Source organism: Maniola jurtina, chromosome 12 (genome assembly GCF_905333055.1).
Source record: "Maniola jurtina chromosome 12, ilManJurt1.1, whole genome shotgun sequence".
NCBI classification, from domain to species: Eukaryota; Metazoa; Arthropoda; class Insecta; order Lepidoptera; family Nymphalidae; genus Maniola; species Maniola jurtina.
In genome coordinates, this window is record NC_060040.1 from 7,873,231 (window position 1) to 7,891,497 (window position 18,267).

The 18,267-nt window shown below is 37.1% G+C and overlaps 1 protein-coding gene across 10 annotated transcripts in view; it reads left to right on the forward strand.

Moving 5' to 3' along the window:
- The window catches only part of LOC123870361 (protein unc-13 homolog 4B), a 66,252-nt gene that overhangs the window by 45,225 nt on the left and 2,760 nt on the right, over positions 1-18,267 (forward strand). For 6 of the 10 annotated variants that reach the window (XM_045913630.1, XM_045913629.1, XM_045913631.1 and 3 more), the window contains 14 exons: positions 7,924-8,270; positions 8,625-8,672; positions 8,897-9,056; positions 10,615-10,794; positions 11,206-11,407; positions 11,733-12,165; positions 12,704-12,961; positions 13,721-14,012; positions 14,624-14,856; positions 15,277-15,367; positions 15,755-15,964; positions 16,506-16,580; positions 17,702-18,008; positions 18,091-18,214. In XM_045913630.1, coding sequence (XP_045769586.1) covers positions 7,924-8,270; positions 8,625-8,672; positions 8,897-9,056; positions 10,615-10,794; positions 11,206-11,407; positions 11,733-12,165; positions 12,704-12,961; positions 13,721-14,012; positions 14,624-14,856; positions 15,277-15,367; positions 15,755-15,964; positions 16,506-16,580; positions 17,702-18,008; positions 18,091-18,214 — 2,960 coding nt within the window. Of the gene's footprint in view, positions 1-6,058; positions 6,313-7,831; positions 7,843-7,923; positions 8,271-8,624; positions 8,673-8,896; positions 9,057-10,614; positions 10,795-11,205; positions 11,408-11,732; positions 12,166-12,703; positions 12,962-13,720; positions 14,013-14,623; positions 14,857-15,276; positions 15,368-15,754; positions 15,965-16,505; positions 16,581-17,701; positions 18,009-18,090; positions 18,215-18,267 lie in introns of those variants that run through there. The other 4 variants (XM_045913635.1, XM_045913636.1, XM_045913632.1 and 1 more) reach the window with 4 other exon arrangements.

Consider the following 18,267-nt stretch of genomic DNA (forward strand, 5'->3'; position numbering starts at 1 on the left):
ATATTAAGCAGTCATTTAATACTTAGGTATCAAACTACTATTATACGGCAACTTCATACTATAAGTGACTATAAGACAATTAGAACTACATAATTATAAAACAAGTTTCAAGATAAGATTTTTGACCTGCCCATAGTGACGGTAGATGTATAAAATTGATATTATGTACATACTTAAATAAGTAAAATACAACCCTTTTATTAGTGTCGAATGTCGATCAAGATCTTGATTTACGAGTGGGATTTGATGATCTGGAACGTCGACCGCGCTTTTTTTATAAATATCAAAGGTATTTTATTTATAATACGATACGGTATTATGTTTACCTACCTACTTATATCATATCTGATTCTAAATAAAAGGTGTCATTTATATAAAGTAAAGCTAGTTATTCAGTGTTATTACTTATAAAGTGTCATTAAAGCTAATTAAATGGTTAACTATAGGAATGTGTGAACTATGTATGTTGTATGAAATTGATCAGTGGCTGGCGCACAATGCCCCGGTCATGGCAAGCAGCCAATTCTTTTATCCGCGGCATCCACGGTTTATTTTGTCAACTTCCACAACTCATCCAAGGTTAGGTAATTTCAATGAAGTTGTTTGAAGATTGTTTATGTGTATGAACCTACTTCATACCCATAGTGATGATAGATAGTGTTTGATTTAGTGTTTACATACTCTTTGGTTTGATTGATTGGACGAAAAGTAGCACCATCGTGTTCGTGAATGTGAAGCGCTTTTTAGCGACTTTCCGAGCAATCGCGCTCCACTGATGGAGTGGCTCTATCAATATTTTTTCCGTGAGGTGTGTGTATGAATCTACTTCATTAATAGATGGTCTTTGATTCATTGGCCGAAAAGTAGCACAATTATGAAATGCTTTTTAGCAACTTTGAGTACCTAATCGCGCTCTATCCATAGAATGGCTCTATCAATATTTTTCTCACCAGTTAATATGTATGAATCTTCTTCATTGATATGGTCTTTGATTGATTGATTGGGCAAAAAGTAGCACAATCGTGAAACTTTTTGTAGCGATTTTCCGAGTAATCGCGTTCTATGGCTTTATCGATACTTTTTCCCTCAGGTGTGACTGACTACCACCCTCACAGGTTGACAGTATCATTATCATCATCATGATCAACCCCTCGTACGGGATCGAACCCCCGATCTTCCAAAAATGAAGCGGATGTCTTAGGCTATCATTTATAGCCCAACTAGAGGATGCCCGTGACTTCGTCCGCGTGGATTTAGGTTTTTTAAGATCCGTGGGAACTGTTTGATTTTCCGGGATAAATAGCCTATGTCAATTACAGGGACGCAAGCTACCTCGGTACCTTTCATACAAATCGGTTAAGCGGATGAGGTTTTGGGAATCCCGTAGGAATTCTTTGATTTTCCAGGATAAAAAGTAGCCTATGTCCGTCCCCGGCATATAAGCTAACCCTGTACCTTTCGTAAAAATCGGTTAAACTGTTGGGTCGTGAAAAGGTAGCAGACAGACAGACAGACACCCTTTCACATTTATAATATTAAGTATGGATTAGGCTACCACGGTTCTCAGTTGGTTGGTAGTTTAGGATAATAGAAATACTCGTAGTAGGTACTTATTTCTCGCAACGTCTATCCGTCGATACCTAGGTACGTTATATTTGAGTAACGGGAATGTAGATAGATAAAATCCTTCAGTAGTAAGATATGTGTTCAATCAATTCGAGCTGGCAGATGTGTCTAGATTACATAGGTAGTCTGTTCTGGACCGCTTCATCTTGCATTAGGTGCGTAGGCGCATTAGGTATCTAGTTAGTTATCTACGTTCCATATGGATGGTACCTAATGGTGGACTCGTAAATAATTGTGAAACTGAAACATTGTTTGCAATTACTTTTAAAATTACTAACATTAGATTGACTTCTATTAAAAGTAGGTATGCTCCTGAAAAAAGCATATTGCGTAGTCGTAGATTATGTAAATCTGTATACATAAAAGGAAATCCTGACTGACTGATCTATTAACGCACAGTTCAAATACTGGACTGATCGGGCTGTTTGCCATGCCAGAGGGGTGTTATAAGTTTGACGTGTGTATCCGTGTATCTGTCTGTGGCATCGTAGCTCCTAAACTAATGAACCGATTTTAATTTAATTTAATTTTTGTTTGAAAGGTGGCTTGATCGAGAGTGTTCTTAGGCTATAATCCAAGAAAATCGGTTCAGCCGTTTGCAAGTTATCAGTTCTTTTCTAGTTATTGTAACCTTCACTTGTCGGAGGTGTTATAAATTTTTAGTTTAGGTACTTGTTGAAAATTCAATCCCAAAGAGGTAAAACAGGGGTTTGAAAGTGTTGTCTACGCGGAATAAGAGCGTGGATTTGAGTAAGTGCAGCTCACTAGCAATGCGCGAGACTACAATTACTTTTATACTTGTACATAGCGTAGCTAGCTAGATATGTTATTAGATATGTCATTGCAAATCTAACCTTTGAAAAGAGCAACCGCCGAGTTTCTTGCTTTAAACTTGTTATTTTTATGAAGCAGCATGTTTCGATAGTGTACAAAAATATTCACACATAATAAGACTCCCTCTAGGTACGAGTAGGTTACTTACACACATAATAAGGTGTATTTTTATAAGAGTTTTAAATTGGGGCATGTGTTACAATGTGTAGGACAGCCATAATTCAATACTTTTCAGAATATCCTGGTACGTACCCTGGTATTTGAATGACGAATCACATTAATTATTATAGAGCGGTAAAGAGCGGTCATGAACTAGTGGTTAAAACGTCGGCCTCCTAGTCGGGGGTTCGATCCCGGGTATGCACTTCTAACGTTGCGGAGTTATATGCATTTGAAGCAATTAAATATCATTTGCTTTAACGGCGAAAGAAAATATCGTGAGGAAAGCTGCATGTCTGAGAGAATTCTCCATAGTGTTCTCAAAGCTGAGTGAAGTCTTCCAATTCACACTAGACCGCCAGAGTGGTAGACTATAGCCAAACGCTTTTCATTTTGAGAGGGGACCCGTGCTTAGTAATCAGTAGTAAGCTGGCGATAGATGGGTTGATTATGATGACGACGATCACATTAATTAGGTGTCATTTCACTAGCTTTTTTCATCATACATCATCCTTCAGCGTCCACTGCTGGACATAGGCCTTTCCCCAGGAATAACACTACACTGCTTAACACTACACTGGTCACCAAACAGCCTTCTTACAACCACTTTCCGCCACCCTCCTTGTATCAAGATTTAACAATTCATGAATCTTGAATACATGAGTTCAGATAAATTTAATAGCGCCAGCCATTTTAATGTACAAATTACTATATGGTACAACTCATTTTAAGCCTGGGGTTCGATTGCGGTAGAATGACAGCTACAATGTCACGATCGCAATCACCTCTGATCGGTTGATGCTCGCTCACTATTGGCTACAATGCATTGTTACAACAAGAACAGCATAAATTCAGCCAATCACAACAATTGCGATTGTAATAATGATTGCTGTAGGTTTTTTGGAATCGACCTGCAGATTCCGTGTCGCTTGAATTAAATCAATAAGAAATTGATATAAGTGTATGCGGTTTTCAGATTTATAGTAATTTATTGTGATCATAAAGTAATAACAAAATAAGTACCATCCTGGTCACCCTACAATCAGATAAATGTGCTACACCTCACACTAGGCAGGTACAATGGTAATTTCCTTTGAGAAATGTAAACTGTTCAGTGTATATCGCAAATAAAGTGCTTTGCGCGTGCTTCAAAGCTCTGTTGAATGTTCCACGGAACCTTGACTATGGTTACATCGTTCGTTACACAGGCTTACTGGGTTTATAATAAACATTCTAATTTTCACCACGTCTTATCCTTTCTACTGTCGGGAATCGAACCCGGGACCTCGCACTTATTCTTGAAAATGTTAATAAAATCCCTTCAGATCTTTTTAACCCCCGACCCAAAAAGAGGGGTGTTATAAGTTTGACGTGTGTATCTGTGTATCTGTGTATCTGTCTGTGGCATCGTAGCTCCTAAACTAATGAACCGATTTTAATTTAGTTTTTTTTGTTTGAAAGGTGGCTTGATCGAGAGTGTTCTTAGCTATAATCTAAGAAAATCGGTTAAGCCGTTTGAAAGTTATCAGCTCTTTTCTAGTTACTGTAACCTTCACTTGTCGGGGGTGTTATAAATTTTTAATTTACACTTGTTGAGATTAGCGATTTAACACACACGCGATGCTTTATGATATTATGTAGGTATAATCATCTGTGTAATAGATGTCTTTGTTTCTATTCTACAAATAAGTCAGATCAGCTACGGAGCTAGACCTACCACGTTGCTTAATTAAGTAGGTATCTACCTACAACGGGTTATTTGGATTTAATTAAATTTTATGACCAAGTATTTACAATTTAATAATAGTAATTGTTTATTATTTATGATACAAAAACAAAGCTACTCCTAGTTTCTAGGATGTGTGAGATTTTTAGAACAAAGCAAAACTACTTATGGGATTTTCTCACATATACAATTAAGTTTTTATTAAAGCATAAGCTAATATTTTTTTTTGTATTTGGCTTAATGAGCCTAGTTCTGTGATAATCCTTTATTGAAGTTTATTACGATTTAATGTATTGTTTAAAGATACTTCTACAGCTTCCTTTACTTATATAGTGTAAAATCACAGATAACTAGCCAAGCTGATTCCTAGCTCCATGTTTAAAACCCCTCATATTCTATTCTAGAGCAATAAATCAACTATGTTCTTATAAAAGACTGGCCACGAACCACGATAATGTGCGTTGTAACAACACAAATCTCATTGTGTATAGAAACTTGAATGAATTAAATCTAATGACCCTGCTATTCTACTTTATCTTGAATAGAAAAATATCACAGAAGACCGAGATTAGTATTGTACATTAGTACTTAGTAGTATACCTACATAAAAAGCCACAACCTTCAAAAAGAAACAAGAATGTAATTACTATAATCATATCATCCTAGGACTGTCTTGAGAAGACTATTTTACTTCCCTACGGCCGCAGCGGCGTAACTATTTAACAGAGCTCGCAAATTATCCACGACTCTTTTAGATAACTAAACATGAACTTAACGAAAGCTCACCTCAATTTTTTCATAGATTTATCATAGTAGGCGTTTTCTGTATAATATTCCTCTTTGGGTACAGATAATAATACTGTATGTAGATGAACTTCTGAAACACTGAAAACAAGGTCAATAGCTTCGAACTGCACTAAATGTTTATCTTTGTATATATCAGATGTTAGCAAATGTTGAACAGTGAGAAACTGAGAACACGTAACAATTACGTATATTGAAAAATTTGTAGAAAACGAATTTCTCTTTGAATTTTACAACGACGTTAAATATGAAGATGAGATATCCGTTGGAAACATTACTAACCGCAAGCATGATATCTGGTCTGGCTCAGTTTAGCTAAAAGCACATCTCGTTAGCTTTTGAAATAGTCTATAAACTTTTACGAGACTTTCAAGCATGCTCATATTTTTATTACCAGAAATCCGAGGCTATCAATAAGACTTTTTCTAATATACTGCTTTATAGGTTTCCCTCGTAATGGAATAGATGCATAAATCTAATTTTCCATTAGTGAAACCGTTGAGAAGTAGGTAATACTTATTTGATATAATAAACGAACGAGCAAATGGTGCACTATAAGTTTTATTTAGCGGATGTTTTACAACTAAAAGAGTTGCACAAGTAGGTACGATATGGCTGTCTAATTTTCAAAATAAGCTGTGTAACACCTACTAATATTTTCATTCTGGTATGAATTGTATCTCCTGTGAGGATGGGACATTGTTTTGGATGACAAATTCCACATTTATTTTCCAATTGTTATTTTATTGATATAAAATGGTATTGTATAATTTTATTGTTGTACGTGGTTTGTGGTTTCTGGATTCCTTATTACTAAGAATTCAAAAAGCAAAATACCCTTAATATTTTATTGTATGATCGAGTTCACACTCGTCTTCAATGGTAGCGCTTCGCGAAAATAGAATCTGGCGGCAGTTTGGCTTGATTCCTGAGTCCCGGCCGGACTGGCCAGCGCAGTGACGTCTCGAGCCAGACTCTTCATACATTTTAAATGGACTCTTAAGTTTACGTAAAATGTACGAAGTTTAGTACTAAGTTTTAGAATAAGTGTGAGTGTAAAGTGAGTGAACATGAATGGAATGGGCACATTGCGGACCAAGTTTAGGGGTGTGAAGAAGGAGATGCTGGAACGGCAGACCAGCATGCTGATTCAATCTATGACTGTACGTTGACTTCGTTAAGCACGAAATGCATGGATCCTCTTGAAAATTTTGGTAGACAAGTGTCTCTCATCAAGTCATCAATCATCTCAATTTGTCAATTGGTATAGTTTGTGAATAAACGTTTGAACTTATTTGCACACCTGTACTGCTAAATCGTGATGTGAGTGTGATGTCCAATTTTTGCTGAATGAGGAAACTTAACCGACCGTTTTATGACCGAAGTTTAGCCTAACAGTTGACTGTATTTTTTTATAAATTTTTTGTCTTCCAAAGACATATGCAAATGACTTCAGAGTTAAAAATAAAATGTGCTCGAATTTAAGTAGGTGTGCAGTGGCAAAAAGTTAATGATGTCTCGCCTTGCATATTTTTTATCTTCTTACGTCTCATAAGTTTTTTAAAATAACTTATGAGACGTATTAATAGGCACATCATTCTATTTACTTATTTTATCACTGCAAGATATAATTCATCGCCAAGTTATGCTTAGATAGGCAAAGAAAACTTCGTTTGATCAGTATTTTTAAGAGAAACCGAGTGTCCCCGTGTCTCTCTTAAATCACCGACCTTACTTGAGCATTAAAAGTAAAAATTAAAAAAAGTAGATCTCTCGTATTTTTTAATTAAATGTTTCCTCAAGATTTAGATATTATCTCTTTCAACAATTAATTAATCGATTGCAGACTTTTGTCGTTTCCACCCTGTAAAGTAATTAGCGTAGAACTACTGTGCGTCAGAGTGTGCATATCTTTCTGCTTCGTTCAACAAACACAAACTTCGCTTATTTATTAGTAGCCTTCAAAGTAGAAAATCGAAAATATCGTCAAGCCTTCAATCTGATCAATATCCCACGACGGCGCAGTAACCCCACTATGATGCAAATACAGCACAGATAGTTCAAAGCACTTCTGTAACATGGCATTCGAAGCCGGCAGCATGTTTGTGTGGCTTGTTGTATTCGTATCTTGGTAACGAAACCCCGCACGTAATGGTTTCATTCATCGGGTTCCCCCAGCGCAGTGTGAAGTAACATTGTGCAGAACAACCTGTTTTGTGTGAACAGTTGATGAACTTGCGATATTACTACGACTCATCGGTATGTGTTTTTTCTGAAGATGACTAATTTCTCTTGTTATGTAGATGAAGTCTTCAAGACATCACCGGTCTTAATAATGACTCAGTTTTCAGTAGTCGTTAATATAATAGTCGAATAAGTAATAGGCATAGAAGATTTGTTTGCATGGTTCCGGTTGTCCAAATTCCCCTCTAACTTTTATCTTTTTTTGCTCTTGTGATTTTGATTTAATTTTTTTTCGAGTTCATTCGTTCTCTGAAAGCTCCATTAAAAAGCGTATTGACTAAGCTTTGTTTAAGTAGAAATGAAAATAACTGGGTCAGTCGATGTTTACATTTTTCAGAGAATATAGTTAAGTATAAGTAGGTAGTTACTCCATAAATAGAAAGCTTTTTTATCTTTTATTTTGAAATAGAAAATTTTTCGTGTGTAAAATATAGGTAGTTTTGGGGCTGGCCCTTTTATTAGTGCCTGTACTAAGTCCTCAAAGCTCGAGTTTTTCGACATAGGTAATAATTTATTCCCGTTTATTTCAGGTTGATGAATTATATTTGGAGATATTGTACGAGATTTTGCACAATGTCGGCGGATGTGACGTAGGATGCGAGGTGGGACAACAGGCGATGCTCGGCTATGTACAGGAAGCCTTCAAAATATCCAACGAGAAGCACACGCAACTGCTCACAGAGGCTGAGGCGAAGGAACCACCAGAACTTATGTTAAACGTAGAAGTAGTAGAAGGGAAGGATCTCGTTCCAAAAGACCCTACCGGCTTAAGTGATCCGTTTGTAACAATATATTTAATGTCAAATACGGCTCACAGATACAACACGTCAGTGAAATCGGGTACACTAAATCCAAGCTGGGAGGAACATTTTTCTTTGTGAGTATTTCTAGTGATCAGTTTGTGTTAGGTAGATAGCTATTAAATACGACGGTGATGGCAGTTTCGGGACTCTAAAATGGAAAAGCTACAAGCGTAGCAGACCGTGAACTCTATAATGGCGTTTACTTGGTATTTAAATTGCATCATTGTTGGCGGCATGGTTTTATCGCTTCCGAAGCTATCAAAGGGAAATCCTCTAAAAAATTTTTTTTTCTAACACTCCTCTGTGGCTACGTTCGTTTATTAGCTTCTTAATGAGCATTTGTTTCTAAGTTTCTGTAGAATAAATGCAAAGTTTTCAACTTATTGTACCCCATTACAAATTTAATTAAGTATATCTTTTCTTTGCAGACCTATGCCAGGAAGTTTGCAAGAGGATTCATTATGTTTAGAAGTTTGGTAAGTAGTATTACTCATTACCAAAACCTACACGTCTTCTTCTACTTCCTTACCAACAGAAGAACTCAGCTCGCGCTATCTATATATTTTTAAAGATAAACCTTACGTCTATTATTCATGTAATGATTTTGCCTTTTTTTGATAATAATGAATTAATTTTATTATATCGTTACTAAAGGTAGAAGGCCAAAATAGCTTCAATATTATTATTTGTTTACTTTCAGGGATTTCGATCCAGCGGAGACGGTAAAAGAGAAAATGACCAAAATATTCGAAGTAAAGGGCGTGAAGGGACTTCGCAAGCTTATGAAAGAGATAGCAATCACAGCATCCACAGGGAAACACGACAATGAGCTTATTGGTACTGCTAATATACCACTCAAAGTAAGTTCAACTATTTTGTTATACTGATCTCACATTACAACCAAGTCAAACCGCATGCCTTGATTTTATGATCTCAGTTATTACGATTCGGCGATACGATCTTATACCTACCTATCGAGTACTGAAACACTGTAAAACGTGAAAGTTGTGTCTTGATAGCGAAACTTTCAAAAGGAATATGCGATGCTGGCGGTTCGTCTTGTAGTGTGCGATCGGTTTAAGTAATAGTAGTCTTTCGTAACTAAGTTGGTTGCAAACTGGTATTTGTTAAGGAAAACCCATCGACTGCTCAAGACTTGGTGGTTATTATATAGCGATTTGCATAATCATACCTCTACTCCACTTTCAAGTTTATTGGCACTAATTAGTCTCAAAGGGAAATCCTGCAAAAATAGTCGTGTGGTAAGCTTTGTTATTTACTGACGACTAGACTAGCGGGTTTGTGGTGAAAAGGGTGCTACACAATAATAACGAACAATTATGTATTTTGATTTGGTAAAAAAACAATTTTTCTTGTTGTACATTGTAATATTTTAAATTAAAAGTTGGCTCTTTGGTAAAAATTAGAGCCTTAATATTAAAATGTGTATGTGTGTGTAAAAGTGTGTATGTGTGGTAGTGCTGTTCTCCCAAATCTTTTCTCTGTATAATATTAGTATAGAATATAGATAAGTTGGGTTGAAGTTACGGAGTTAGTCAAACTACAGGATAGTAATAAAGTAGCAGTGTTGAAAATCACTGTTTATAAATTCGGCTAGGCAACAAACAGCATCAGTAACATAACAGCATCTTGTTTAGATTTAGGTCATGCACACTGGTGCACTTACTTTGATGTTTTAATAAAATTCAGTTAGGAACTGTTTCTGATTAAAAACATCTATGTTTGTTTACCCTTATGGGTGTGTTGCTGGATTGTTCTGTAGCTAACCGGAAGAGTTTAAAACATTGATACCTGATTTTCAAACAGTTTATAAACAAATGAAATAGAAATAAACGAAGCTTAACTTTGCGAGAAACCATCCTACAAATGAATTCTACAGTTATTGTATCGTAACTAGCAGTTGTTGAGGACCGTCCGTGAGAAATATGGGTTTTCTTCGAAGAAACATAGATCTCTACTTATGTAAAAAAGTCTCATCAAAACTGGTTTACCCGTTTCGTAGATTAACAACAACGTTGATTAACAAGACTGATAAATAAAGAATCTCAAAATGGATGTTTGGTTTTGAGACTAATTGTCACAAATTTAGTAAAAAAATAGTTAATCCGAATTGTAGACTTACAATTTTAATTATTATTTTGGTAGTTTAAAAGTTTTCAAACAAAACCTCGACTGCGGTTTGCCTTCATCTTTTTCAGTTCGCACATTAAAGCGCATGGTTGAGCCGTTGAGTAGTTATGAGTGGACATACATACAGCATAAACACACAACCCTCCTGTGTGGCTGCAGTCGGGTAAAAATATAGACTTTCTTGTAATCCCCCTTGTTCGTTTGATCGCTATATCTATAAAAGAGAAACCTATAAATGCTGTAATAGCTAAAATGTATTAATTTCAGTCAATACCAGCGGGCGGTATGACAATGTGGCTCAACTTGAGTAAAAAGAGCAAACTTCGGCGGCAAGGTGTCCTGAAAGCGAGGTTTAGTTTCTCGTCGGAGAAGAATTCCCAGGTGGCAGCTCAGGAGCACAGGCATCTCTTGAGGATACTATTGCTTCATGAGCTCGAAAGTTCAAAGGTTTGTATTTAGTCTCAAATATCCCTACCTACCGCTTATCAGCGTCTTTCTTGTGCTTGCTCGCATTCTTATATTTTATTTGGTTATATAATATCCAGATGTAACGATTTTCGACTGAATTGGTTCAAGACACTAGAGCCTGCCGAGAGGCAGGCTTGAATTCTATTTGAGACAATTTGAATGGCAACTCAAGTTGATTGCTAACCAAATTTTACTGCGTGGAACAAGCTATATATTAAGCTTATACAGATGGCAGTATCTAACCTTTGCAATTGGTTAAGAATATATATATTTTTTATTTATCAACTAGCTGAACTGATCTGTCCCAATTTCGGTCGAGTAGATTTTTTGACGGGTGACGGGGTGAAATTCTAACCCCAGCGAAGTCTTTAAGTTCGTTTATTTTTGTAGGTAGCGCCGTATTGGTGGTGCGGTAACTTCAGCGCGGCGGCTGAAGGCATCCTCACGCAGCACGTGGCGCAGAGCGGGCTGTCGCAGCTCGACAACCACCTCGCGCAGTGGGTGGTGTACTGCGCCATCACCACCGACCACCCGCTCAGCTTCGCCCTCTTCAACGGCCTCCTGGATAAGCTTACTAAACCCCTGCAATCTGGTGAGTTTATACTCTGCCTGAGTCATACAGAGTTCCTTCGTAGCTTCAGAGACATTGCGCCACCGACCACCCGTTTGTCGTTACTTTTGTTATTTGGAAGCACACTAATCCTTAACGCTGCACAATAATAAGCAAGTGCGACTGACGAAACGTGAGTGGCGCAGAGGAAAAAGCGTCCGAATTTTATGGCTATGTTCTTAGTGCTATATTGTTTGAATTGTTGTTGTTTGCATTGTTGTTTGAAAGAACAGTCTACTGTTTATTACAAATGGCATAGACAGCTTGCTTTATGCTTGCTTATTATAATTTGATGGTTTACTTGCAGGTCTCGCAAATGAAGAGGATGTAAAGCTCTTTTGGGATGGAGCGAAGAAACTGCTTCCAACCTGTTACAGCCACATACGGAAACTGAGAAAGAAGACCGCAGGCGATAAAACAGTCATGAAAACTCTACGTGAAGTTTTGAAGATCCTTTACAAACTATCAGTATTGGACGTACCGGAGTCTATAGATTTGTTCCCTACAAATCTATACGGTTGGTTAAGAGATAAAGACGATGGCAGCAAGTTAACGTTGCACGAAGTGTTGAATCAGGCGATAATACAGGGCGCTTCCGATTGGTTCGTACATATCCTCGACAACAACGAGTGTAAAGATAAATCCGAGGAGGCGAGGCTGCAGCACTTGATAAGAGTAATACAATTAGTTAGATCTGATTTGCAAAGGGCTGTGGAATATTTTGACAGAGTTTTTGTTGAGTAAGTATAGTTTGTTTTTCTTTCTCATTTTATTTTTCGTTTTGATCTAGAGTTCTGAGTTTAGTGTTATTCCTTTATTTAATTCGGCTTAATTCGTCCGTTTTGATTGATGGTTATTTTTTTAGTGTCGAGTTTTGAGAACGTAAATGAGCCAATCTGCTGTTTTTTTTTCTAAAAAGCGAGTAACTCCAAAATTAGTTTGTGTGTGCAGTGTGATTTATGGCCAAAAACATAGTAATTAAAAAAAATTTTTTTTCTAAAAATGTTTGCTATGTAGGAATAATAGGATCAAATTAAAAACTACTAACTACAAACCTTGGTCCAATGTTCCCTGCAATGTTCTTTACTAGAACCATCCTTTTTGAAAATTCCCACTTTTTTGGCGATAACTCAAAAATCTTTTGGGTTAAGCGGCTTTTTAGAAAAACGACGGTATCAATTAACTTGGAACACAGAAGTCTGAACTCTGATGGCAGCTGACACCCTGAATTTATTGCAATTTTTATATATTTAAAGTTTAAAACTGTAAATGTTTCAGGGTTATGAGTTTCCCATACTCCAAAGCGTTGTACGGCGTATACGAGGACAAGATCGCTTCGTTAGTGGAGCCAGAAGTGATTCAAGTGTGCAAAAGCTTGAAGCGGTTGCGATATAGCGAGGGCTCCACTAACAGCGTGCATCTAGCTGGTGGCCTCAACGGGGAGACGGGGCTGGGCAACCCAGACGTTGGCTCCGAACCGTTGGCTATGGGGACCACGTTGTTCGAATTATATCTGGCGTTGCAGAGGTTTTTGACGTAAGCATTTTATTTTTTAGAAGCGTTGATAGCCTAGTGGTTAAGAAATCGACCTCGAGGGGTCCAGGGTTAGAATAGAATAGAAACATTTTTATTTAAATAACCTTTTACAAGTAGTTTTGAATCGTCAAATGAAATCTACCACTGGTTCAGAATGCCTTTCCAACAGAAGAATTCGGATACCATCCCTAAAATGAATCTACCATTAGTTTGAACTGCCCAACCTACCTAGAAAAATCGGCAGGAAAGTCGGCAGTTGCTCTTTTCAAAAATTGTATAAAACGAATTGTGGTTTCACGCATTGCGAGTTAAATCCACGCTCAAATACAACTACCCTGTCATTTACCATTCGAGAGTTCCATCACCCACATTCTATATCCATCATCAGACTTTTGTGATTGTATTTTTGAAAAGTAACCATCATTTGTTGTACGCCTCACTAATATTTTAAATACGAAAGTTTGTGTCAGTTTTTTGTCATGACTTATGGCCGATTCACAACAATTGCGTATGCAGCACGTACAGGTGACACGTGCGTAGTGACGCGCGTGAACCCATAGACGTAACTGCACGCATTACGTCTACGTGAACGTTCATGCCACGCAAGCTTCGTGCCATGTTTCATACAGTTCCATACATTACAACGCAATGGTACGCGCCACGTCTACGCTTACGCAGCCTGACGAGCTCTCAAAGAATTTACAATGAATAAGCGTAATTTACTATTTAATCATTATATAGAATCTGTAATTGTTGCAGGTTAGGGCAAGGTCTCAATGAAACGGACTGGAATTCCTACAGCATATCAAAGTTCCATTCTTGGTTCTTCGGAGGCGTTGCACAGTGGCTTGATATAGCGGCGTACAAAGCGCTTACTCGCATAGAGAAGGCCGTAGAGTTAGACCAACTAGTGCCAGTCGATACCAATGTGAAGTACAGCAGCTCGGGCGTGGACACGTTAGCGATTTTCTACCAGATTAAGATATTTTGGCAGCAGCTGGCGTGGCCCGACGTTGAAGGATGTTACACTTTCGTTGCTAAAATTATTGATGTAAGTTTTTGAGGTTGGATCATTTTATATTCTATGTTGATTCCTCATTTTGTTATTCAGAATAATGTCTGGAAAATAATTTTATTGAAGTTCGTAGAATCGAAAATTCAAATTCGTAGAATCTAAAAATGCTCTTTTTGCTTAAAAAGAGCAGTCGCTTATGTCTTATTGGCATTTCGGCGTCAAGCCTTGCAGCATGTTCATTAGTTTACAGAAAAACTGATTGTTTTACGATAACGGATTGTTTTACGGTATAAATAAATAGTCTAAACAACCTATTCATGATAATCATTATTTATATGTACACCAAAAAAAAATAGTTGCAAATCGGTCCAGAATTCTCTGAGAAATCTGTGAACTCGTACATACATAGAAAAAAACAAACGCGCCGAATTGAGATCCTCTTCCTTTTCGGTCTGTTAAGAATAAACTTCTGCTTTTCTGTACTTTCTCATATAAGTATCAGAGTTTGAGTTTTGTTCTATATTTGTGAGTTCGAATATGTACAGTCAGCAACAAAGCTAGGTTTGCACCAGTCCATAGTCGCTTGTAGGTGAACCTAGAGCTTTGTTGCTGAGTGTACTCGATAAGAAACTAAGCGGTTTTTGCAGGATATCTGCCGTTGTTGTGTGTTCTACTCGGACCGGATGGCCAGCCGAGTGAGCAGCGCGGGCACTGTGACCACGGTGTACGAGGAGCGCTTCGAGGTGACCACAGATTGGTGTGTGGCCATCAACAACATCGACTACGTGCGGCAGAGCCTGCAGCCCTTCGTGCAGGAGCTGGGCATGGATGAAATCATACAGAACATGTGCGAGACGCGCTCGCCGCTAGAGGCTCAGAGGTATGTTGAGTGACCAGCGTTCTCGAATCCATTCGAGGCGACCACGAACTGGTGTGTGCCCATCAACAACATCTACTGTCGTCGTCATAAAACGATATGACGTATACACGTTGTCATAAAAGTCGTAGAAAATGATGAGATACCTAGAAGACACATAGGGATCGAATAATCCGACGAGTTGCGAAGCTAAGGTGGCACATAGGAGTACCTAAATGCATTAATGGTAAATGGACGAGGCTGGAATGGTGACCCTACAGGCCTACACTAAAAAAACGCGTAGACTCCCATCTAGGTGGACATGCGAAGTAGGCATGGTAGAGAGAGATCTTACAGTAGATGTGTGAGACCAAACACATCTTAAAAATAATAAAGTCGTCTTCGAGAATAATGACCAGCATTCATTTGATATTTTTGTTTCAGATGCAAAGAAACATTACAAAATGTCATCGCTAACGCGATAGATACCGTCAAAAACAAAATAGTGGATCTTTTAGAAGTTATGATTAAAAAGGTAAGTAAAATGCATGTGTAGACTTCGTCTGTGTTGGTGTTAGCTGGCGGGCGTGCTCTGCCTTTTTGGAGTGTTTTTTTTTTTTTTTGTTAAAACTGACTGGAAAGCGCTCTAAAGGGGTGCTGTGCGTATGTCGGCGAGTGCCGGCACAGACGGGGTCCATACTTGTATATTTTAATTACTAACTTGTAACAAATAACTACAAACTTGACATTGGCTAATCTTTGTAAAGCCAGAAGAGAGAGAAAAAAAAAATACATGTGTATGCCATTGTAAGATCATTCCGACAAAGAGCTCAAATTTTTTTAAACCACCCTCTTTTTTTAAAGCCCCAATTCCATTAGATGGACTCCAATTTTTAGCTTTATTCTTATTTAATTCCTACAGATGATGCCGTCTATCACACGTTTTCTAATAGAAGGAGCAGAATTGCTTCACCAAGACTGCTCAAGCATGGACCGCGTTATGCGATACCTCGAAGCTAATCTGGACACCTTATACCAACATCTCAACAACGAAAACTTTTCTAGAACACTCGATATAGTTTGGGAACAACTTGGAGAAGTGTTATATGAACTCATACAAGCCAATCTTGAGGTATGTGAACAAAGAATTTTTGTATTGTACTTTGTTTTTATATTAACTGGTAATACTAGACTAATTGTTTTTAATCATCTATTAACATCGTTAATTTAACAAAATTTATATTAATGTTTATATAAGTAATTAATTATTTATCTGTTCTGTAGTCCAGTAAGGAAACATCCATAACTTTGTGTAAAATACTTCCTTCAACTGTTTGTACTTATTTTGTAAAATATTTCAATGGCTTCTTTGTTTCTTTACTGGATGTTATAATTTATGATTAACTTTATTATATTCATTGTTTTCACTAACCAAATAAAATCTCTAATTTATAGAAAGAGAGACTTGCTACCCGTATCCGCTTCTTTAGGCGTAGATATTTTGGCAAAAACAAAGTATCCCCAAACTTTATATTATTGCGGGTAAATAATTGCATTTATGTCGCACGCAAAGACTTTAAGTAGTGCACTGATTATTTCTGAACTTATTTATATTATTTGATTTGTATTACGATTTATTTTTGTGTATTTTATTAAGTGTTATTGTTTGATAGCACCGAAGGGCAAAGATAACTCGCTATATCGACCCGAGGCGTTTGACCAAATCGGCCGCAGCTAACCTAGACGCGGTAAACCACAGAACATTCAGCACCTTGCATTATTGTATACGTTTACTGTGTTCGTGTATTCTGTAGCCTGAATGAGAAGCATGGTCCCTCGATTAAAAAAAACTACCTGATGTCCGCGACTTCATTCGCGCTAAGGTTTCTTCCGGGATAAAATAGCCTATGTTACTCTTTAGTTGTTTAACTATATCCATCCAAAAATCATTTCGATCCGTTGATCCATTGTGGCGTGATTGAAGGACCAACTAACTAGCCAACCAACAAACACACTTTTGCATTTATATTACGGGTAGTAATAGCTTAATGTAGATTTCAGATTCTCTATTTACTAGCCGATATATTCTTTATACTAGAACATGCTAGAAGGTAGTAAAATTTATTAGCAGCGCAATATTTGTACTAATGCAAACTCACAGACGGACACATCGTAAAATACATAACATCCCTGATATCCTTGAAATATCGTTTATCGATTAAATCCCACTTCTGATGTATGATTTATAAAAATAATAAATTATCTTAAAAAAGTTACTTTTGGGGACATCTGGGGGACATGCATTACTAGAATTTTATAGTACAGCAAAATATATGTGATGTGCTTCAAAATATATCTATTGCCTAGCCCTATTTAGGATACGTTGAAATGGCGTCTGCTTTTCTGTTTTGAATCCGCAAGTGATTGTGTTCCCATATAAGTTTTATGCATAGGTTTTATGCTTGTTATTCAAGAACGTTACAATTTTAATGAGTTACCCGAAATATCACTACCTATATTCCACCCTTGGCTGAATACCTTTAATTTAGTATATTATCACTTTATGTTTGCAAGAATGATATCCCTTAAATCTGGAGCACGTTTCATGCATGGGAATGTATCATCATACCTACCTATTTTTATATTTATGAATCAAAAATAAAGCATGTTTTTTATAATTATCTTCTTGGGTTATAAAAATAGGTATATACCTACTTATATAACATCATAATTTTTGAACAAATAACATCTAAATCCTATTTATATAACTTAAACAATATGGTGATGGTATTAAATAAAGTAGGTGTGGTGGGATTGATATTATTTTCAATTCAATGACTCACGCATTAAAGTTAAAAATTATTTGCAGAAGCGACGACCTCCGTCATTCTTTTCCAATCTGCACGAATGTTTAAAAATAATGGTTCGATCGTTCCGGCAAGACAATAAGGATATATACACATCGGATACGTTAAAACGTGTTGAGTATCTGTTGAAACTTCACGGTTTGGAAACGAGAGAGTTGATACATCAGTACCACTTGGAGAGATGGCAAGAACAACAATCGATTACTGAGCCCAAGATGGGTTTGTTGACCGTCCGAGCTCAGTTCATAGAAGACAGCTTGAAGCTTGAAATTATGAACGCTAGGAATTTGACGCCTACAGATTCCAATGGTCAGTATCTCGTACTAGAAAAATAAAATTAAAGAAGAAATATTGGATAATTTGAAATTATGTTTATGATTTTTGTGTCCAGGTTTATGTGATTCATACGTGCGTGCGGCTCTCCTTCCCGAAGATGCGTTTGCAAACGTAGAAAAACCAAAAACACAGACACATAGCAAAAATCTCTTCCCATTGTACGATGAAATGTTCTTAATGTAAGTATTTTGTCACTAGTTAGTTTTTTCCTCTAGGTATAATCTCCGTAGGA